General features: G+C 41.8%; 1 protein-coding gene across 7 annotated transcripts in view; it reads right to left on the bottom strand.

Annotated features, from left to right (window-relative positions):
* MAPKAP1 (MAPK associated protein 1) overlaps window positions 1-24,799 on the bottom strand; it is a 346,539-nt gene that overhangs the window by 131,901 nt on the left and 189,839 nt on the right. For all 7 annotated transcript variants that reach the window (XM_037798457.1, XM_037798460.1, XM_037798461.1 and 4 more), the window contains one exon: window positions 13,720-13,896. In XM_037798457.1, coding sequence (XP_037654385.1) covers window positions 13,720-13,896 — 177 coding nt within the window. The remainder of the gene's footprint in view (window positions 1-13,719; window positions 13,897-24,799) is intronic.

Genomic DNA, 24,799 nt, shown 5'->3' with positions numbered 1-24,799 from the left:
CTTGGAATGTGCCTTCACGAGTGTACAGTATCTTACTCTGGGGCTCCATTTCAGTAAAAACGAGCACATTGAAAGGAGGAAGAGGTTCTGACTTGCGCACTGCATACTCAACCAGACCTAATGAAAGTTTCCCCAGGTAGGTACCATACTCCATTCACTTCTTTCCCTCCAGACCAAGGCAAACTTTGGATCTTGTTCCAAGTCTGCTGCACTTAAGGGAGTAAAATGGGCAATGATTTTTGTTTTTGTGAATAATACACATACATTTATAAAACATAAGAGTACAGAATATAAGTGGTTCTCAGAATCCATCCAGGTGCAACTGTTAAGTTATTCTGCAATTTAATAAATGGAAATGGAGACTTGCCACAATTTTCAGCTTGACTTCCAAACATTCTGGGTTTTATGCCTCATTTCTTTATATCCTGGATTTCTTATGGGCTTTTAAAAAAAAAGTCTATTGAAATACATCTTTTAAAGCCACTTTTATTTAATATAAGGCATTGGATCTGATACTGAGAAGACAATGATCTTGGGAGAAATGCTGGCAGCAGGTAAATGAGCATGCTATTCCTGCTAGCCAACTGCCCCTCCCCTTTTCCTTGAGGTACTACATTCCAGGCTCTGGGCTGTGGCCTGTGCTGCAGACCCAGAGGCTCTGCTCAGAGCCTGCACCTCTTCTTGTCCTCCTTGTGGCCAGACAGCTTGTCTTCCCCCAGTGCAGGGCATTCTAGGGGCACTGAGCAGAAACAGCTGCCCTTCTGCAACATCTTGGGCTGCCGAGGCTAGGATGTAACTCCACTTCAGGGATCTGACTAAATTGTGCCAAGAGTGCTTCAGTCAATTCAAAGTTAGATCCTGTCAAGTCTCGTAACCACTGAAAAATGTACAGGCATTTTAAAGAGATTACTCACTCGAAGAATTCAGCTCTGTCCCCGTGCAAGTGCACTCAGTTACCCCAGAGAAGTTTTTATACCAGCATTAACATAACACTCATGCAACAGCATTACTCTATTAAGTATTAAACTAGAGGTGGACGAGAGAGAGAGAAGTAGGGACATAGCTCTTGATCTGAAAAGCTTACATTCTATTTATAGAGAGAGCTATAACCAGAAGTCAGTTGCCAGGCAGGATATTGGAGACGAGAACACCTGGTCTGGGAGTTAAAAATCCTTTGATTCAAATCCTGGTTCCATAGCTAATCAAAATGGTACCTTACCATGTGGGAACCTCAGCGGTATCCATAAAATGAGGAGGCCACTTTCCTACAAAATTGTCATGGAGGATAAAATAGACAATGAATGCAAAGCATGTGGCAATAAGGCTAGCAAATAGTGAAAGGACTTCACAAATATTAGTTCTCTTTTGTTGCCCTTGTCCCAAGTCATCATTTGGGGGAATGATCTTATTTGGGGGAATGGATTTCAACACTCATTGCTTGTAATTGGGAACACAGGGCCATTAAAATGTGCAATCTGCTGAGGGATGGTGGCCACATTCAGGGACACTGTCAGCAAGGAGACTCTGGCCCAGGCATCAATAAACCCCTGTAGCTCAAAGGAGAGGAACCTGATTATAAGCATCCAGGACGGTTTTCCAGGCTTTCTTTTTTTTGAGAGTGTAAACACAGCTTAACTCATTGACTTTGGATGGGGATGATGGAAATCAGAAATCATGGTGGTGTTGCAGAGAATTCAATTAGATTTATTAAGGACTGTTTTATTTGCCTAGCACAGGATAATCACTGTTCAATGACTATAACAAAAATAGCAGCAACTACTATTTATTGAGCACTTATTATGAGCTAGATGCTGTGTTAAGCTTTTTTATCTGTATTAAGTCATTCAATCCTAAGATAGGTGCTATTGTCATACACACCTCACTGAAATAGAAGCTGGGGCATGAGGTAATTTACTTGAGCTCACCCATCCTATTTTAGATTCAGAAATCAACAATATGGCCCCTAACCGAAGTAGCAAGGTCTAGTGGGAAAGAAAGACAAAGAAAACAACAAGCTATTATAGTTCTGTGCGATAAGCACAAAGATGGAGGTAAGCTCAAAGTGCTGCCTAAACACAACGGCACTTAACTCAGCTGAGTGGGGGGTGAGGGGGTCAAAAAGCTTCTTAGTGGAGATGATGTCTCAAAACACAGCCTTTGTTTATCTCTATACCATGCTAAAAAAGATAGTAGCAACACCAGAAGGTAGCAGAGCACAGTGAGTTCTAGAATAAGTGGCCTGGTTTGGAGTCTCAGCTCTGTCTTTTACAGGTGTGTGACCTTGGGTAAATGATGTAGTCTCTCTAACTTCCAGTTTCCTCATCTACACGTGGGAATGATAATAATTCATAGATTGTAAGATTGTTGTGAGGGCTAAATACCTATAAAATATTTAACATAATACCCGTCATATAATAAATGCTTAATAAACTATTAACATTATTATTATAACTAAGGGCTTTTCTTCATATATACAAAGAAGTAATATATAATGATGCAATAATCAACATTTACTGAGCACTTACTTTAATCATTCCAATAAAAATAGGTGCTATTTTAAGTCTCATTTGATAGTGAAGGAAATAAAGGTTTGACAAGATTAGGACACTTGCCTGGTGTTTCATAGCTAGCAGATCGAGAAGCCAGGACTTGAACCCAACTGGCCAGACTCCAAAACCTGTGCTTACTCTCCCTAGCCCAGAAGGGAATCATGGGGACAACTGGGTTTCAGGGGAAGAAGAAACTTCCACAGAAGATGTCTTCCAGATCAAAACCACTGACCAATTTGTAGAAAAGTTTCAACCTCCATTGTAACAGGTTCAGTTTGGTTATAAATGCCCCAACTCTTACACAACCATATGACCTACAAGATCACTATTTGAAAGACCTTGCAGAATGTCACGGTTTCATGAACTGCAGTCTCAGTTTGTGGAAATGGGAAAAGGCTGCCAACTGTAACACTCGATTCTCCAGTCCGGACCCATTCATTATAGTGATGAAGACACCTTCTTCTAGTTCCCAACCTGCCCTGGCCCCAATTCTATTCATGTTCATTCTCTAGAAGTCCAAGGTAGCAAACGAAAATATATGTGCAAGAGAAAGCCTTGTAATAACTGTAACATGCCTGCTTTAAAGCAAATCCTTTGGGTGTTACTTATCCATAAAGAGTTTATACTAGTGTAAATGCCACATTTTGTTTCCCCTTGCACTGACAAAAATTTTTTAAAAAAGATCAAAGCGTATTGTGTGAGCATGCAATGTTTGACATTGGACAAAGTACTCTTTATCAAAACAGACATTTTCCAAAAACATAACTCACTAGACTAATGGGCAGTGAGAAACCAAAATGACTGCCCTCCACTTTCTCCCTGTGTATCTTTGCCAGAGTCCTTGGGACTTGCCAAATCTGGTCATGCCTGCTTAGCTTGCTCGACTGATTGTGCCAGAAAAGAAAATAAGACACAGATGTATTTGAGCTCTTTCAGATGCCAGTAAGAGAGACAGCTAATGGCTTCATTTCGACACTCCCCTTCCAGCTGGGCACAGGTGGGGGATAATGAGGTCCCTCTCCCTAATCAAACTCAATTATTTACTACTCTATATAACCGCAAAGACATTCACATTCAGTTCAGAATATAAAACACACTGTGGGTTACTTCCAACCACTGCCACTGGGTATTTATAACAAACTCAAGTGGTTAACAGTTTGTCTTGGCAGGAGTTTAAGTGTGTAAAGTTTTGCAAACTGTTTCTGTTCAAATATGTCCTGCTGAAATGGGGTCCCAGGCGGGGTTCCATAACTGTCAGGTCAGTGAACTGCATAACATCTGAAAATGTATTCACCATGCAGTGCAAACAGGAACTGGAAATCAAATGCTACATTCTATCACAACCTTCTGAGAAACATCACGGTTTTTTCAACAGCAAGAATGACATTGTATTAATAAACATTACAAGTCACTAGCCTGACAAGTACATAGCAGCAGCTGACAGACTCCAACATAAGCTGAGGGGAGAACAGAGGAAATCAAAATGCGACATAATAACTAAACATAGCCAAAGGGGGTAGATCATGCAACAAATCACATTAACATCAGAAATGTGAGTCCTAAACTCTTAAGCTATCCAGCAATTAAAGGAACAATTTGGTGTAATTTCTGGATACCAAAGTAAGTTGATGACTATCTAAATTTTGTGCTTTTACTGTAGGTACAGAATGTATCCTGGCACAATTTCAACAGAAAGACATTCCAGTAAGCAAACATACATATTTAGCTTGTCTGACCCTTAAATTCTTAGAAGTATGTAACTAATGCTTTCCATCTTTATTACTTGCTCCAATATTTCTGTCACTTAAAACAGACACAAAGAAAAATCTTTTTCTTTTCTCTAGGCAGTAGCTATTGCCAAAAAGGAAATCAAATCAGATTTACAAATATAAAATTAAGCAGGCTGCATATGTTACATTTCCATACACAAGAACAATCTGGACAATGAAAATGTTTGCTAATACAACAGAATGAAAAGAAACAACACACAGTTGGTCCTTTTATAACTCGAGAAAACAATAAATAGGATAATTTATACCTATATTGTCAGGCTTCATTAGAAAGAATACAGCCTTTTTTTTTTTAATTCCTTATCCAATTTTAGCTCTGCTCCTTAGAAACAGTATGACCTTAGGTAATCTATCTCTGATCCTCAGTTTATATATTATAAAAATGTGTTGCTTATAAAGATTAAATGAGATAATGGATACTATGTGCATGAAACTGAATGGGCATACAAAAATGCTAATTTCCTTTTCTTCCCCTCCTCTCCAGACTGCAAGGTAATACCATATCAGAGTAGAAGAGACTTCAAGCTATTGATACCATTTAATAAAAGGCTGATCGCTTGGAGAGCACATTGGAGATACCAACAAGAAGGTCAACTAAATCTACTAATCCTTTCAAAAAGTCTTTCAAAGAGCAGTGAACCTAGGACATACCTTTTAAAAAACAGCTTATCTTTTCCCTTCATGCAGAGCCAAGAGAGGCCATAGCCTCTGGGAGCCCTCTGGGCCACACTGCCTGAGAGAGAGGAGCTTCTGATATAAGATCCCCCACAGTCCACCTCCCATGCCCTCACAAGTCCCGATCCCAAACAGCAAAACTCTAAGTGATTTTGTTGCTCTCCTCTGTAGTTCTTGATTTGAACTGTTCCTTTCTCACGTCCATCTAATATATTAAACAATTTAAGGAACAGATTCACATGTATGACGGCAGTTCAACTGCCCTTATAGACTTCTGATCTAGGAGACTTCTGTCCATTTTACTGGTCTTGCCTTTTCTTCCCTACTTACTTTTCTTCCCTACTTCAGAGTAGGATCCCAGTATGAAACATTAATGTCGACATGTAATGTAAAGACACCATCACAGCTGTTTCTGTCACTGTTGTTTTTGAACTTTGTCCAGTTTCAAAAATTCTGACTGAATTAGCCCTGTGCTAGGTGATGGGAGAAGGAGATGGACAAGGCAGCACCCAATCCACTCTTAAGATCACATTTTGACTTGTCCCACTACGTCTAAAGGGACAGCAGGCCTTGGCTTGGTTATTGCTGGCAAGGAGCACTTCTCCAGATGCTGAGCAGCTGTGCCAGTTTGAATGTACTGTGTCCCCCAAAGGTCATTATCTTTGATGTAGTCTTGTGGGGCAGACATTTTGGTGCTGATTAGATTTGCTTGGAATGTGCCTCACCCAGATGTGGGTGATGACTCTGATGAGATATTCCCATGGAGGCATGGCCCCACCCATTCAGGGTGGGCCTTGATCAGTTGAGCCATATAAATGAGCTGACTTAAAGAGAAGGAACTCAGTGCAGCTATGAGTGACGTTTTGAAGAGGAGCAAGCTTGCTAGAGAAGAACGTCCTGGGAGAAAGCCATTTGGAAACCAGAACTTTGGAGCAGATGCCAGCCACGTGCCTTCCCAGCTAACAGAAGTTTTCCGGACGCCATTGGCCATCCTCCAGTGAAGGTACCCGATTACTGACGTGTTACCTTGGTCACTTTATGGCCTTAAGACTGTAACTGTGTAGCCAAATAAACCCCCTTTTTATAAAAGCCAATCCATCTCTGGTGTTTTGCATTCCACAGCATTAGCAAACTAGAACAGCAGCAGATGAGATCCTGCTTTTTATCCATCCCTGGTGGCCAGCCCCAAACCCACCACTCCTCTCCTTGCCCATCCCTCCAGCCAGTAGCCAATCAACTTCAATGCTAAGGCTCAGAGTAGCTTGCAATCAGGCAAGTTAGGGACTCTTTATATACCTTTGATACATCTCGTCCTCTTTCCTCGATCCCAGATCAATCAAGAACAATAGATATCTTAGAAATCAGCTTGCTGATTTGTTAAAGGAGGCAGATTCCATTAGTAGACTTCTAATTTGCAAATTGTTAGTGAAATCCATTCTCCTTTCCCAAATTACAATTCTATTTCTAGGAGTTTACTGAGGCAATAGGGCCCTGGTGGGGAAGTCCCTGAGTAAGACAGAACTTCAGAAGCCATTCAGATCCACATTCTTTTCCAGAGAACACTTTTCCAATTAGGGATTCACTTAAGCTATCTAGCTCCTTTTTAAAAATGTATCTAATTATAAAATATAATAATTATCTTTGCATGATGGAATGAAGGAAAAGTTTTTATTTTCTTTAGTATGAAGGAGCAGCTCAATTTTCTAGTTTTTCTGTAGTGGACATATATAATTGTGTAATAAAAATAACCCATAGGAAGGTTAAACCCCATTCACACCTTAGGGTGAATTACTCAGACTGATAAATCTTTGACAGAAATAACAAGAATGGGAACTATGTAATACTTCCTACCTATCAGGAGATAATTTCCTCACAATAGCACTTCCCACCTGAAGTTCAAGGATCCCCAGGGGTTGAAAAATGCATTTGCATTTTAAAATATTAAATTAAAAATTTTTAGGTTCACATTTAAAAATGTTGCTTTTAGTTCAGAGAAAATCATAATATATATGCTATGATTCTCGTTTTAATTCATACATATAAGATGTTCACTGAACCAAAACCAAAATTATATATATAATTTATATATTATATATATAGTGGTGTATATATAGAAAGGGGGGGTGATTAAGGCCACTCCCAGTCTTCCACACTCCCTATTTCCAACACAGCTGGGGGAGTCCTGAGTCACTGTTTAGAGGATAAACAACGAGGAGAACAACCTGACCCTCACCAGAACAGATGTGACCAAGAAATAAACTTATTTGAATAAGCCAGGAGATGGCAAACAAATCTAGCCCATGCCAATATGTTTAGTATTGTCTATGGTTACTTTCACACTACAGTGGCAGAGCTGAGTAGTTAGAGACCAACCATATGGCCAACAGCTCTTTATAGAAAAAGTATGCCAACCTCTTAGATAAGCTGGTGAGACTTGCAGGGTTGCATGTTACAGCAGCTAGAGTTATTTAACATCACTAATAGACTTAGTGAAGACCAAATGGCATTAACTTGCAAGCTGCATGCAAAAATGGTTTGTTGAATACAGAAAAGTGGTGGGAGAATTCAGTCAGCACAAGGCTCTCTGTGGTACAGGCCTGATGACCACAAAAGAATTCATCATTTGCAGTGTCAAAGTCATACTGTGCACAGGTATCAAATAGGCAGAGAACCCATCTACATATAGACCAACTGACAAAAACAGAAAGTAGGGGACCAACTGTCCTTGTTTCCACAGGATTGGGGGGGGGCGGTTATGGATGTGGTACTTTCCATTTTAAAACTTGGAAGTCCTAGGCAAATCAAAATGAATTGGTCATCCTAGCAAAAAGCATGTTAAGACAAATGCAAAGAAGACTTTTACAGTAAAGAACACGTAAAATTTGAGTGAGGGGGATATATTATAGATCAATTGGGTAAGGCATGCAACTAGACGAATGGACCTTGAGGACAGTATGTTGAATGAAATAAGCCAGAAACAAAAAGACAAACATCATACTGCCTCACTGATATGGACTAAATATAAAGTGCAAACTCTGAGAATTGAATCTGAGAGCACAGATTATCAGGGGAAGGCTTATTGTAAAGGTTCCTAGATTGTAAGCTCTTACAGCAGTCACATCTATTCCTAAATTTTAATGGTTATTTCTAAATTCTGACATGCTGAGTTCTTTGTGTATAACCTGGTCAGTCCTGGAATTTCAAGTATCTGTGTGACACCTGAGACTCAGCCAGAGTTCGGCAGCTATGAATGTTAGCATTACCCCATAGAACAACTGTTAAAGAAGCTGAAAAAGAGATGAGACTTCAATTAGAGATATGAACAAAATGGACTTGGTTAGGACTAAGGTAAATCAGACTAAAGGGTAAATGACAATATTGACTGTGTTTTAAAACTTCAACTTCTGTGAGACCAAAGGAAAAGATGTTTATTTGGTGCAAAATCTACATTTTTTCTGTAGCATACTATACAATTTAACTTGTATGGTCAGTTTATTCAAAAATCCATAATTACATGGAATCTTGAATAGGGAGTGAGATTTGCTTGGTTTGTACAGGCTAGTGTGGGGCCCCGATACATCGCAGAGTGACTTGGGCAGACAATAAAAAAGTTATTTGCAAAGTCCCCTTGAGGGACTGGGGAAAAATGTGGAAATATTAAACTTCCTCACCTGAGGAATTCCTGATATTCTCAGAAGCACCAGGGACTACCAATTTAGAAGGCCGAGCCCTCAATCTTGGGGCTTGCCCTTATGAGGCTTGTTACTGCAAAGGAGAGAGTAAGCTTACTTATAACTGTGCCTAGGAGTCACCCCTAGAGAACCTCTTTTGTTGCTTTGTTGCTTAGATGTGGCCTCTCTCAAGGCCAGTTCTGCAGGTGGACTCACAGGCCCCCACCCTCTAATGTGCAATATGACTCCCAGGGGTGTAAATCTCCCTGGCAACATGAAACATGACTCCCAGGGATGAGCCTGAACCCAGATCAAGGGACTGCGAAAGCCTTCTAGACCAAAAGGGGAAAGAGAAATGAAACAAAATGAAGTTTCAGTGGCTGAGAGATTTCAAGTGGATACAAGAGGTGATTTTGGTCATTATTTTTATGCATTATATAGATATCCCTTTTAAGTTTTTAGTGTATTAGAATAGCTTGAAGGAAATACCTGAAACTGTTGAACTGCAATCCAGTAGCCTGGATTCTTGAAGATGGTTGTATAACTAAGTAGCTTATAAGGTATAACTGCATGATTGTGAAAACCTTGTGGCTCACATTCCCCTTTATCCAGTGTATGAACAGATGAGTAAAAAAAATGGGTACAAGTAAATTAATAATAGGAGTGAATGGGGGGGTAGGGGGTGTTTGCAGTGTTCTTTTTACCTTTTTTCTTTAATTTTTTGGAGTAATGAAAATGTTCAAAAATTAATTGTGGTGATGAATGCAATACTACATGATACTGTAAATAACTGATTATACATTTTGGATGATTGTACAGTATGTGACTATATCTCATTAAAAATCAATAAATCAACTGATCCAATAAATTAATGGACAGGAAATTAAAAAAATATTCATTGTTTAAAAGGACATTATTATTATAACACTGTAATCATGACATTTCAAGTGAAAATAAAAACATTCAAGTTGACTAGTAAAATATTTAATACTGATTAAACCCAGCATCAGTGATTTAACATCTGCTTCATTAAAGTTGTTAATCTGTATTTTATTAATGTTGCAGTTTATTTATATTTAATTTGTAATTTTGTTTGAGATGTACAAAAACATGGAATTTATAGCTATAACTTTACATTCATACATTTTAATAAACAGCATCATAATAAAACAAATTTGAGTAAACAGTGAGGCTTCAGGATAATTTATTTTCCTTTAAAAGAGATATGTACATTATTTTAGTTTAAGAAAACTCTTCTCAACAATTCCATGAGGTAGTTATCATTATCCCTATTTTACAGATAAAGAAACTGAGACTTACAAAGGTAAATAAAGTTGCCTAAAGTCATATAGCAAGTCACTGGTGAAGGTCAGACCTGAACCAAGGTTTGCTTCCTGAGTTCAAAGCCTGTGCAGATTCATCTGGAATAGGAAAGAAGGTAGATTTGGGTCCCCTGATTGGATGGTATGAGGGCCTCTGGTGATCAGAAGGCAACCTGGGGCTCTTTGGTATCCAAAAGGCCCAGGGGCAGGGATATAGAAGAGGTTAAGGGGGCTCAGAAACTAAGGTGGGGCATACAGCTTGGTTGAGGGCCCTTCTGGCAGCTCACAGATAACTGAAGATTCAGTCACTCCTTCTCTACAAAGCCCTGTGCTGGGTGCTAAGTATATAGTTATAAATAAGGCTGTGTCCTCTCTGTCTTCAAGGAATTCATGGTCTTGCTACTACCTTAAAGGATGTGTGCCCATAAAAGGACTAATTTGAAAGTCTACAGATTCCCCATGTCCAAACCCTGCACATTCAGTGCAAGTACTTCCAATTCAGCCTTTTCAGTCCAGCTGAGCAATACCCAAGCAAACTGTACCCCTACCCTGCTTGAAAACAGAAAGTAGGTATGATGGTTAATTTTCACATGTCAAGGCTAGGTTATGGTATTCAGTTGTTTGGTGAAATAAGCACTGGTCTGATTGTTACTGAAAGGGTATTCTGTGGACTTAAATCATGTCAGTCAATGGCATCAGTGGCTGATTGTATCTACAATGAACAAAGGAAACTGCCTTCAGCAAATGAGAGAAGTCTTATCCAATAAGGATGAAGGCCTTAAATAGAGAACTGATGATTTCAGCAATCAGAAAGAAGAATTTCTATCTTTACTTCAGGCAGTAAGTTTCCTCTGGGGAATTCATAGAAGCCTTCATTGTTATCCCAGCTATTTCCTGCCCCTTCTCCACTGGAGGAGAGATTCAAGGAGGAAAGGGAGGAAAAGAGGAGTTATGGCTTTATTTATTTTTCTGGGATTTCCCTGACTGAAATTTGAGACATATCTCTGGAGACTCCTGAAAGTCTACTCTATCCTGCATCTGTAGGCTTTTCTAACTTAGAATATGGACCAGAAAGGCAAACGGGAGGTTGCCAAACCAAGAAAGTACACACAAGGCAAACAGTCAATAATCGGTCCTATTTCATCAGACAATTGATTTAAAAAAAAAAAAAAAAAAAAAAAAAGAGAAACAGAAAATTTACACTTTTGTTCTAAATGCTCACATATAAAGATTTCACTTTACCTTGTATTTTTAAACACTCCAGACATGTCAAATAAACTCTTTTATACTTTAAAATAGAAAAAGGATTGGCTGGGATATGTGTGTTCAGGAGTGGGAGCACAGAAGTAGGAATAATTCAGGAAAAAAAGAAAAGGATATTAAGTTTAAAGTACTTGTTGTTACTCTGTGCCACCCCATTGCTACCGCCCTCACCTCACCCCCCACCCCCACCCCTCACTATTCTCTGGAAGACAGGATATGTAGTAAGACTCCGTGTAATCTTAGAAGTCTCTCCTGGGAAGGTATGTCCATCCCACCCCACCCCCTCTATTGAAAATACTTGGTTTAAAGGCTCTTGCTTTGTAAAAGACTTTCAGTTCAAAGTCTACCATGATCATATGTTAGTATTTATGGACTAAAGATTATGAGCTAAATAAAAGACAATTTTCTAGTCACTTATTAATAAACAGTAAAAATGCAAATAAAAACGGTTGAAGTACTACTGTTTACATCTTTTAAGGTAGAAAGAAAAAAACTTCCAATGATGATACTTTTTAATGGTAAGACTGAAAAAAAAATGGGTTTATGAATTGTTTGTAGCATTGTAAATTAGTACCTCTTTCAGAAGTCTACACGTCAATACAAAGTGAAAGCCTAAAAATGTTTCTACTCTCTGACCAATAATTCCACTGACAGGATGTTATCCTACAAAAGTTATTAAACAGAAATAAAATGAGTATCACTGTAGACTAACTTAATAAAACCAAAACAGGGAAACAACCTAAACATCCCACAATAAGCTTCCATTGCATTTCATGTGTTTTTCTTTTGTATCACTCACCACATTTTAATGATTTGTTTAACAACTGTTTCCCCACTAGACAGTAAGCTCCATGAGGGTCAGGGCTGTCTTTGTCTAGAACCCTGGCACATAAGTGTAGACTGTATGAATTAAGAACAAATATGGGAATATGTATAATACTTAACACAAAATAATATGTACACTAGGACTGAAACTGTAAAATATACATATGGAAATGATTAGACAAACATGAAAATAGTTGTTTTAGGAGGAGGGATCATTAAATAGTTTAAAAATTATTTTAAATATTCTTTAAAGTTGTTTTTGTGCCTCTGAAATGTGAAAAAAAAAAGGGAGGAAATTTCACAGTTATATATACTAAACATGACTTCAGAGTAGGGATGTGATGGCCATTAGAAAAGCTCTAGGAGTATTCTCTATACCCCCAGGCACTCAGACATTCTTTCTTCGCTCAAGGGTGGAAAGACCCAAAATACTCATTTAAATCTTATTTTCTGTAAAAATCTCAGACAAAAGCAATACATATTAAAGAGAGAGGGGGAAAAGGCTCCCTAAAGCAGGCAATCCTTCTTTTGGATAGTGAACTTACTGGTTACTGACAGCAGGGGGTGCCAAAGGGATCGCTACTGTTCCCAAGAGATAGCCAGGAGAGGGACTGCCATGCCCTAGGTTAGAAGTGAGTTCAGATTAGAGTGAAGCCTGAATGCTGTTTCCTTTATTATGTGCACGTTTCCTTCTCCCTAACAACCAGGGATGTGTGGATAAAACTCGGGCGCTCTGTGAACCTGAATGGGCAAAAAATTGCATCTTTATTTGCACTAACTTCTGACAGTTAACACTTACTTGAATTATAAATACAGGCAACAAATACCAGTAGTATTAGAAGTATCAGAGATTGTCATGAGGAGAAATCATAGATATCTGTATAGGACAGTAGAGTTGCTGCACATTTCTCAAATATCATTAAGCTCATTTCTACTTTGAAAATGGCAGATGACAGGAATTACTATTAGACTGGTTGTTGGATCTTTTAATTTAATGTATTAATAAAGCAGTATATATAATTATATCACAAATTTGTTTAATAATTTGAAATCTATTTAAATATAATGGAATTCCTTTGTACTCTAATGAATTTTATTTCATGAATTTACAAACTTTTCTGAGAATGGCTTTTAGGCTTCACCAGACTGCCAAAGGGGTCCATGACACAGGACCTCTGCACAGCCTAAAGTAAGGCAACAGAGAGGAAAAATCAAATTTGAGCTTAACAAAGTTGGACAGAAAAGAAGTTTTTAACTCAAAAGAGGGAAGAGGATGCACTGAAAATTTCCTTTTCACTTGGATTCCTCGAAGAGAAGGAGGAAAACCCAGAATTTTTGCTTCATAGGCTCCAAAGTATCCCAGTGTTTCCAGAAGCTTGGTTCATATATATGACGTTCAGCATATCCACCCAACATAATTTGCTGCTGCAAAGCGGTATTTAGTGTAGGTGCAGAGATATGAAATATGATGCAAATGTCCCCAACATTTCTCTGAAAGTAATGATTATATGTGGACTCTACAGATACTAAATATCATTATTTTGATAAACAAAACCAAAATCAGATCCAAAATGTTACAAAACAGGGATGAGACATTAAGATAAATAATGGAGTTAATACTCACATTCGAACAAAGAGTGACTCTTTGGATGTCAGACCAGGAGATGAATATTTTTCAACCAGGGCCAAAGTACTGAAGCCAAATTTATGAATGGGCTCGTTGGAATCCAGTGGGGGGAAATCTGTGTCAACCTCTCCATCATCCTCAGCAATATGCAGGCAGTAGGCACTGACATTGTCGCTGAATGAAAGGAAAAACAAAAAGGCAAGTGAATACAAAGGTGCGGGAAGGAAGAGGAGACCAAGAGGGCATGATGTACAGCAAGTAAACTGAGGACACTAATATTCCTTACCCCAAACCTCGGTGATACAGTTAGAATTCCCAAATTCTACTTCATTTGGTAGAGAGAAAACACATAGCAGTGCTAAAAGGAGAAACACAACATGAAATGAGGGTCTTTTTATTACTCTATTCCTCCAATAAATATTTACTCCAACAAATATCTACCTGTTATAGATAAGACAGAGCATAATACCTTAGATCAAGGATGACTGATGAAGCTAGTATCAGCCCTCAAGAAAGCTTACAGCAGAGGGAAAAAGTAAGCACTACACTAACGATTACACAAATTTAAATACAATAACATTTCATTTATATGAAATAACTAGAATATGCAAATTCAGAGATAAAAAGCAGAATACAAGTTAACAGGGTCAGGGGTGGGGGGTGGAGAATAGAGAGTTAATGCTTAATGGGTATAGAGTTTCTATTTGGAGTAATGGAAAAATTTTGGTAATGGATGGTGGTGATGGTAGCACAACATTGTGAACGTAATGAATACCAATGAATGATATACTCAAAAGTGGTTAAAAGGGGAAATTTTATTTTGTATAAATGTTACCACAATAAAAATTTAAAAAGAAAAAAATCGTAAAAGAGTTGTGGTACAAGCAAAACGACAAGAAAAATTATTTTAGAGGAATCAGAGGTCATTTATTTATATGGTTAGAATTAAGAAAATATCTCTGCTCTACCTAAGGAGAAGTACTCAGGTAACCAAGACCATCCATACAGTTCTCTAATCTCATAAAGAGCATCCAACTCACTTGACAAAATCTGAACTCCAAATATCATGGATCCTTAGGGTAAAAGCAAATGACCTGATCTATCCTGACAAACACCTAGCCCTCTCAGCTACCTCTGGACATTTCCTCCTTCCCTAGAATGTCTAGTCAGTCCTCCCAGATTCTGGCCTGACCCCAGTTTAGAATCAACACAGACACCCTTCCACTTTTTGGCAGAAGTAAAAAGTTGATTTGCGGAAAAAGGTTGGGAAACAATATCAACATAAAGGCAATTTTAAACCGATACCCTGCTTTAAATACTTTAAGATACCCTGCGCCAAAGTTAAATTGTAAAACTGCAAATCTGCTAGCATTCATGCTTCAGAAGCATGAAACAGTTCACAAAGCAGTAGGATTCTAAATTCTGTGGTTTAAATTTGGAGTTTTAATTATATGATTGATGTTTAAATTAATTAATTGTAAAATGTATGCTAATTGTTTAATTGGTTGCTTGATCTATATAGATCATTTTTTGAATTAAATGAGTTGATTTACAAAGTTTATTGATTGGATGTGACAATGAATTATTTCACTGACTACGTGATTTGCAATTTTCCCAATTAATTCACAAATCTTTAGCTCCAAGTGTGCTTATTGAGAGAAAGCTTACTTCAGGTGATCTATATTCCATCCGTCATGACTAAGAGGTATTTATTATATAAAACAGGTAATAAAAACAGATTAAAATTAATGGAAACTGCAAATTTGCTAAATAGATGGATAACAAGAAAGTAATCTGCCTATGTTTATCACTATAAATTTCATATACTTGCAATGCTGTTAAGAAATTTAAAACTCAACTCTGAAAGGTATGGGAAACTTATGAATCTTTGCAACAGGGTACCAACTTATACACACAACAATTCTAGAAGCAGAGGAAAGCACTTTGGATGAGGAAAATGTCAAAAGTTTTGGGTTGGAAAGAATTCAGGTCAAATCTCAGCTCTACCACATATTCAGAGAATAAGTTACATCTCCCTGAGTTTCAGTTTCTGCTTCTATAAAATGGGCATAATCACAACTCCCAGGGTTGTTGTGAAAATTAGATTAGATACTATATGCAGTGCCTAGTGTATAACAGATATATAAAATAAATGGTAACTGTAATAATAAAGCCAGATTGAAGATAACTTCTACAGTTACAGTATCAATACTTAAAGATAAATTGTGGACCTATTAGAGCAACAAACAACAGTGAATCTGAGCAACTGGTTCTATGTATACGCACCTGGAACTGGCATTAACCTGGCTACCACGCCCCAGCCTGGGGACCACAGAGCCTCTAGGGTTTTATGAACAGGGCAGACACTGATGGAGCAAACAGTGGAAAGCATAGATTATTTATTGCCATTCAAATCAACCTGAGGAATGTCTGTGATTCCCCAGCATCACAGAGGTTTCAAGGGCAAATAATAAGCCTATTGATCAAAGCAGAAAGCCAAACATTGGTATGAGAAGAATTATGCTTCGAATTCCTTGGAATGCCCTAAATCCCCTCAAAACAAACTCAACAAATGTCACAGGCTAAGATTCGACAGCCAAAAGGCTCACAGCCAAGGCTGTTATTCTACTAGTTCTTAAATACAAAGTGTGAAATCATATGTTCATTTAAAGATCATTTACAAAGTGTCTACCTCTTGCTGCATCCTGTCTTAGGCACTGGGGACACAGCAAGGAAAAGTAAGAATGATGCATCCTATATTATACAAAATGAACAGAAATCTTTTCTGGTTTTATCAGTAAAGTTTAGCAGTAAAAAGTGCTCCAAACCTCCTTGCCCCTTAAATTAAAATCTGAGGGAAAAAATGATAAACACTCCATATTCTATGTATGCACATTTTGGTCCTTTGTGCCTTTCTAAAATAATAATTAGTAAAAGAAGCTACTGTGGTATTTTGACTTCTAAAACTCTTCCGAGACTCCAAATTAGTACTAGCACAATAGCCATTAGCTATACTTACTGAGTGCTATGTACCAAATACTGTGCAAAGTGGTTCAGACACCTAAGTCCAATGAACCTAAACATCAACTCTATGAGCCACTCTATTATGATTCCCATTTTTACAAATTAGGCTCAGTAAGGTTAAGTGGTTTGCTCAAGATTAAATAGCATGTGGATGGCAGAGCTGAGATTCAGACCAAGGCATTCAAGAGCTCTCAACCCTTGACTCTACATATCCCTCTGCCAAAGTCATAGTGTATCAAGACTTCCAAACACCCTTGGGAATCCACTCCCATGGAAATGCCACAATCTTTGAAGAGAAGGAGGAAAACATGATACATTACTTATAAGAAATTAGTGTTAGAGAGATTTATTCTAACTCTTTGCTTCAACAGACGGAGAAAGGAGACCAAGAGCAGAGGAATGACAGAGTTATAGTGACAAAGCTGGGTCTAAAGAACTCAGGTCTCCTGACTCCCATTCAACTACTCGTTGATCAAATCAGAAATTGGTGGCATTTCAGAATGGGGAGAGGAAAAAAAGGGTATACCTCTGGTCCTTGCCTCACAAATCCCCCAAATATGGACAACTGGAGTTTACAAAACAATGAAACAGGCACTTTCTTACTTATGCATCTATGTTCTCCTAAAGAGGATTCCTCTATTCATTTCTGTATCTTTGTTCTAGTTTGCTAATGCTGCCAGAATGCAAAACACCAGAGATGGATTGGTTTTTATAAAAGGGGGTTTATTTGGTTACACAGTTACAGTCTTAAGGCCATGAAGTGTCCAAGGTAACACATCAGCAATCGGGTACCTTCACTGGAGGACGGGCAATGGTGTCCAGAAAACCTCTGTTAGCTGGGAAGGCACGCGGCTGGCGTCTGCTCCAAAGTTCTGGTTTCAAAATGGCTTCCTCCCGGACATCCTCTCTAGGCTGCAGTTCCTCAAAAATGTCACTCCTAGTTGCACTTGGGGTATTTGTCCTCTCTCAGCTTCTCCAGGGCAAGAGTCTGCTTTCAATGGCCATCTTCAAAATGTCTCTTATCTGCAGCTCCTGTGCTTTCTTCAAAGTGTCCCCCTTGGCTGTAGCTCCTCTTCAGAATGTCACTCTCAGCTGCACTGAGTTCCTTCTGTTATGTCAGCTCATTTATACGGCTCCACTGATCAATTTAGACCCACCCCAAATGGGCGGAGCAACACCTCCATGGAAATTATCCAGAGTCATCACCCACAGCTGGGTGGGGCACATTCCAAAGAAACACTCAAAGACTTACAATCTAATCAACACTGATAACATCTGCCCACACAAAATTACATCAAAGATAATGGCGTTTGGGGGATACAATATATTCAAACTGGCACAATCCTCAAGGTAAAATGGCTGGTATTTAGAAAGTTCTTAAATATTTGTGGAATGAATGAAGATATAAATGCATAGACAAAATAACTCTATGAAAAAAACATAAGGGGTATTAATGATATGTGTGTTAATAATAACACAGGAAGTAATAAGTTTGTCTTTTACTTGCTTTTCAGGTGGTCTGTTAACTAAATGGGGCTATCCAAGCAATGTACATGTGTGAGATACTGCAATTCAAAACAAGGGGAGAAGGCACATAAAGAGATGAGGATGAAAGAGGCATCTTCATAATTCATCAAGATACAAGTGTTGACACCTTATTTTTTAATGGAGAAAAAGCATTGCGATATGGTACAACTATGTAAAAATGTTCAATTATATATGCATAAAAAGATTGGAAGGAAATATACCAAAAGGTTTGCAAAGGTTATATTTATACTTCAGCCCATAAGCATATTTTTCTTTTTTTCTTTCTACTTTCTATACTTTCTGCGGTCGCGGTCACTACTTCTAGGGGGAGAGGCGGCCGGTAGCCGAGCCCTCAGCTCTCGGGGCTGCTCAAGGGGTACCGGCGGCGGGGGCTCTTTCCCGGAGGCGAGGGCGAGGCGGAGGACGTGGCCAGGGTCCTCGGCGAGAGGCGTGCAAGGAGGGCGGCGATAGGGACAAGACACTCTTCATCCAGTAGGAGTAGGCGCCAAAGAGATTTATTCAGGGGTGATTACAGGTTATATAGGCTGGTAAGAAGGGCAGGGCTGGAAAGGAGGTGAAGCAGCCTTAAATGGCAATACTGAAGGGATAGGGGCTAGGATTGGTTCTGAGAGAACGCCGGAACCGTTGCAGCGGGGCGGGGGTTGTTCTGGCCACGGGCATGCGCGCTGGCGGTGGCAGGAGTGGCCTTGGCACCAGGGAGTGAGTGGGTAAGATAAGGAAGTGGGGAAAGGGCAGTTGGGAGAAAGGCGGTTTCCTCCGGCAAGCCTCCCCTGCCAGTGACATTTTGGGTGAGGAAAAGGGAGCTGCCTTGACCTCGCTCCCCAGGCTCGGGGGGGCTGCAGAGGGCACTCACGCCCGTACCTACTACCCTCCCCAGGGGGTGATCAGGTCCCCTGGCCCAGGCCTGGCAAGCCGAGGTACAAGCTCAGTCACCCGCAATTCCCCTTTCTTTTCTAATTAGAGGAAGAGGCTTTACCGGAGAGGCCCGCTAAGGGTGAGGGAAGGGGGAGGTCAGGGAAGGGAAAAAGGGGTTGACGGTGGCTCAGCGAGGCTGGAGCTCAGTGTTGGTGTGGTGCCCGGGCGCTCGACAATGGCTTCGCTGCAGCGGGCTGGGCGAAGGTGAGGGGTTTAAAGTTCACGGGTTCAGAGAAGCTGGAACTCGAGGCGAGAACGATGTTCAGGTAATTGAGAAGGGCCTCGCGGTTGGCGAGTCGACCGGTGGCGTTGAGGTCGCGGAGGGTTGGCTGTTATCTTGGAGTGGGGGGCGTCAGAGGTGGCGAGTCGCTGATACTGGATTTGCACGAACGAGGAAAAAATGGCATCCGTTTGTTTTCTTACAAGCTGGACAATTTTGCGGATGAGGCAGGGTTCTAAGATGAGAGCTAGAATAATTATTAATAAGGGGCCAAGAAAAGGAAGGATGTATGGGAGAATGGGAGTGAAAAAACTGGACTAATAACTGGTGGCTTCACGATCTCTTTTACGCTTTTCCAGTCCCTCTCGGACCCTTTTCAGGCTGTCCTCGATGAGACCTGTGGAATTGGCATAAACACAGCACTCTTCTCCTAGGGCGGCGCAGAGGCCTCCTTCTTTGAGGAGGAGAAGGTCAAGACCTCGGCGGTTTTGGAGCACTACCTCAGAGAGGGAATTGACAGAATTTTTTAGATGGTGAATAGCGTTTTGTAAGTGATGAATGTCTTCGTCAACAGCCGCCCTGAGGTGAGTTAGGGCGGAGTCTTGACTGGCTAGTGCAGCGATTCCGGTGCTAGCGCCGGCAAGACCTAGGAGGGAAGCAATTGTAAGGACGGTGATGGGCTCTCGCTTCTGCAATGGGGCAGGAGCTGCAGTTTTTTCCAGACGGAGGAAGAAGTCTTCTTCGCTGTGGTATAAGACCCTAGGGATAAGGACAATTAGGAGGCAAGTTTCTTTATATTCATTGATGACATTCGTGCTGAGACAGGGGGTAAGTCCTGTAGAGGAGCAGAGCCATTGGGAAGAGTTATGAGGAATGAGAAATTTGGCAGAACTGCTGGGAGATGAGTAGCTGGCACAGGCAGTGAGGTCGGGAGAGTTACTGGAGCGAGGGCGGACGCACTTTCCCGTATAGGAGACTGAATGAAAGGTCAGGGGGACGGCAGAGGTATTCCAATTGCATTCCAAGGGGCTGTTTTCTGTGCTTTCTGAAAAGGAGAGATTGGAGGCAACGGGCTCGTATAGAGAGGAAGAGGTGGAGAGGCAGAGCCAGCAGGATGAGGTAAAATTGGGGTTGGAGGAGTTTATTGAGGCAAAGGCGGCTTGGATGAGGCTGAGGAGGGGAGAAGAATAACGAGAAGGGGGCAAAGGAAGCTGGGGTGATGGGGTTTGAGATGTAGTTGAAGTGCGTTTAGCCGGAGCTAAGGTGCGGCTGGAGGGCTGTGGAAAAAGGGGGTTAATGACTTGGTTGGGACCTATGCCAGAGGGTGTTTTTAAAGCAGTATTTTGGTATGGTTGGCTTACAGCCTCCTTTTTTATTAGAACAAGTGATTTTCGGTCGGTTCCTTTTTTATAGATTCTGAAGCCTCAAGTTTGACCGAGTAACCAGGAGGGATCAGTGGGGAGCTGCACTGTAAGATTAAGATGTGTGCAGGATCCCTTACTTTCTTGGTCAAGCCAGTTAACAGTAGGGAGTTTGCACCCTGTAGGGGTCCATTTTAAGGTAAGGTAATGATTAGGAACAGGAGGCTTCCAATTAGTGGCTAATGTTTCACACCCCCAGTATGCACAGTAGTACTCGTTGGGGGAATTACAGTACGATTTTTTAGGATTTGAGGATGGGCACATGTAATATTGGGCCTGGGGATCACTTACCTTTTGAGCGCAGGTTTCTTCGACTCTGGAGACAAAGGTGGCGAAAGGCTTACTCGGCTCCTGGAAGAGCTTGGTGAATTTATTAGGCCGACAGGCAAAGCAATTGGCAAACGCTTGTAAGGCGATGCCTCTGAGGACAGTCCAGAAGGTGGCAGGGACATTAATATAAGCAGACGCATTTAGAAATGCTCCAGTGCCCAAATAGGCTTCAGGGGGATGATAGACTCCAAGGGCTGCATCTTGTTCACTTTGCTGAGCTGCTTCTGCCTGGAAGTGAGCACGCCAGTCAACAAACTGACCGGGGTTAAGAATAGAACGGGCAAGCGAGGCCCAGTCTTGGGGGACGCAATAGTCCATGACGAGATCCTGCAGTATTTGGGAAGCGTATGGGCTACCTAACCCGTCCTCCTTGACGGCCCTGCGAAGCTGCTTGATAGTATCTGAGTCAATGGGATACCAGTCATACGGTTTCTGTGGGGTGGGGGCAAGGTTAAGAGGAAAGCAACGAAAAGCACGAGAGAAAGGAGGACGCGCTTGCAGAGGGCTTGGCGCGGAAGTGAGGGTAGGGGGAGCGTTGCCCCAAGGGCTGCCTTGAGGTGTAGAAGGCAGCCAGGGGTTGTTAGTCGGTGGGGTGGAAGGAGCGGCGGCAGCTGCCGGTAGCGGCTCCGAGGGGGAGCTCGCCGAAGGGGGAAGCGGAAGTGGGAGGCCCCAAGCGTTGCAAGATGGCGGCGCGGTGGGCGTGGCTAAGACACAAGATGGTGGATCAGCCCCGCCCTGTGAAAGGGTGGGGCCCAAGGCATAAGATGGTGGACTAACTCCGCCCTGTGAAAGGGCAGGGTAAAGCGTATGTGGTTTCCGGCCCAGCTTAGGGCTGATGTCATCGCCGGAGCATTTCCTCCCCTCGATGGAAGAAGAAGGAGGAAGTTCGCCATCTTGGCGTGGCGCAGTGTTATTTTGCTTTTTGGGAGTCACCTCGAGCGCGTTGTTAATCTGCTCGACTAAGGACTCCGTGTCTGAGTCATGATTTGTATTAGTATCGCTATCTGAATCTGTTGGCTGGGTTGATAGGGCCTCCTTGGATTTAACGAGGCCTCGATCAGGGGGGAGGGAGCCTTGAAGGCAGGAGCGGATGGTTATTAAGGTGGGGAGCAAGCCGGGAGGGAAGCGCTTGCTCTCATGTTCCATGGCATTAGTGACCCGATCAATAAGACGATCATAAGTAACAGGGTCCCAAAGATGGCAAGTAGTGAGCCATGGGTTAAAGGGGAGCAGGAGGTCCCAGTACACCTGCAGCTGCCGGACAGACACTTTGCAGCGATGCGTATCTAGGAGACCCGCTAGAGCACGAACTTGAGGTGCCTGACATGTAGATATACGATTGCCCATAGCTGAGGGGGGAGGAGGGGGGGTTACTCCCGAGCCGGGCCGGCCGGCTGGCAGGGAGGAGGAGGAGGAGGGAGGAGTTGTTTACCGAGCAGAGAGAATGAGATAAGCTGCGGCCGCAAGGCCGAAGGAGACGGCTAGAGCGGAAAGCAGTGCCCTTTGGCAACGGGAGCAGTCAGGGGGGGCGGTTGCAAAGAGGCACACAGCACCAAATGAGGAAATAAAAATACAAAGAACTACAGCAAAGTAATGGAGGGGAAGAGGGAGAGTGTTAGGAGGAACGGGGGTCATAGAAGTGCGCATACAAGAGGACGCAGAGAGCGTGGGGGAAGGGAGGAGTTCCTACTGGATGAAGAGAGCGTGGGGGAAGGGATGAGCGGCTTCGGAGCAGGGAACCTCCCACGGCTCCAGAAGCGGCGAAGGAGAGGCGGCCCTACCTTGCAGGCGAGGAAACGGGGAGCTGGAGAGGCGTCCGGGCGAGCGATCGACCTGCTGAACTGTTGTGTGGAGACGTTCCTCACACGGGGCACCAGTTGCGGTCGCGGTCACTACTTCTAGGGGGAGAGGCGGCCGGTAGCCGAGCCCTCAGCTCTCGGGGCTGCTCAAGGGGTACCGGCGGCGGGGGCTCTTTCCCGGAGGCGAGGGCGAGGCGGAGGACGTGGCCAGGGTCCTCGGCGAGAGGCGTGCAAGGAGGGCGGCGATAGGGACAAGACACTCTTCATCCAGTAGGAGTAGGCGCCAAAGAGATTTATTCAGGGGTGATTACAGGTTATATAGGCTGGTAAGAAGGGCAGGGCTGGAAAGGAGGTGAAGCAGCCTTAAATGGCAATACTGAAGGGATAGGGGCTAGGATTGGTTCTGAGAGAACGCCGGAACCGTTGCAGCGGGGCGGGGGTTGTTCTGGCCACGGGCATGCGCGCTGGCGGTGGCAGGAGTGGCCTTGGCACCAGGGAGTGAGTGGGTAAGATAAGGAAGTGGGGAAAGGGCAGTTGGGAGAAAGGCGGTTTCCTCCGGCAAGCCTCCCCTGCCAGTGACATTTTGGGTGAGGAAAAGGGAGCTGCCTTGACCTCGCTCCCCAGGCTCGGGGGGGCTGCAGAGGGCACTCACGCCCGTACCTACTACCCTCCCCAGGGGGTGATCAGGTCCCCTGGCCCAGGCCTGGCAAGCCGAGGTACAAGCTCAGTCACCCGCACTTTCCAAATGTTCCATTAATGAGTATGCATAATTTTCAACTTTAATTTCTTTATGAAATATTTAAACTTATTTTTGATAAGGGTAATGCATGTTTATTGTTGACAATTTGGAATACGGAACAGTATTGGGGGGAGATCTCTCGCCCCACCACACAGAGAGAATCACTCGTCCAAGACAACCAGAGCATTGTCTGCCTCATCTATATCCCGATTCCAAAGTAGTCATGTCCTAGAATTATGGAGGAAAGAATCATACCTACCCTATAAAGGTCTTGTAAGGATTAAATTACTGAATCCACCATACAGTGCCTAACGTAAAGTAGCATTGTCATTATGCCAAGATTTCTTCCAAGGCTCTTAGCTTCTGATTACACAGAAGCAGAATTAACTATCTCACAGAAGCGTAATGGTAGGTAGCATGAAACAGAGAAACCTCAAGTCTTGCTTTTGAGTCATTACCAGAGGGAAAGAAATGATGAAAATACTAATGAACAAGAAAAGGACAACTGGATCCACAGGAAAAGGCTTAAATTTATAGTTGTTGAACAGTTTTTAAGGGTGGGTGTGGAAGGAGCAGCCCCATCCAGGGACCATGAAGTCTATGAGAGGACTGAAAGTCTAAACAGTAGATAGATGCAAATCAGAGCCTGTTGCCAAAAAAGAAATCCTTGTTGGAGAAAAAAAAAAAGAGGACCCAAAACATTAATGAGTATAACAACTGAATTTCACTTATTCATGTCCCATCAAAGGAAGCTAAAATTTCTCATTAGAAAAACTTATTTCATTAACTTGTTGACCAACACTCCTTATAATCAAAGGCCAGTATGGCTTTCCTGAAGTGACATAAGCTTGGAGCCCATATATAAACGGCTTTTAATTCAGATGTGAAAATTTGGGAGTATTAAGGAAATAAACCAGTTTCTGCAAAATGTTCAATTTACATACTCATACTCATGTTCAATTTACATACTCATAAAAATTCACTCTTACCTTCAGAAATTACAAAACACACTTTAAGTATGATGATCAGACAGATGAATGCTTATTGTTTTCTAATGAAAAATACAAAAACCCATGATTCT

This window comes from Choloepus didactylus, chromosome 10 (genome assembly GCF_015220235.1).
Source record: "Choloepus didactylus isolate mChoDid1 chromosome 10, mChoDid1.pri, whole genome shotgun sequence".
Taxonomy (NCBI): domain Eukaryota; kingdom Metazoa; phylum Chordata; class Mammalia; order Pilosa; family Megalonychidae; genus Choloepus; species Choloepus didactylus.
The sequence above is the reverse complement of the archived record's forward strand: the minus strand, read 5'-3'. Positions and strand labels throughout refer to the sequence as shown.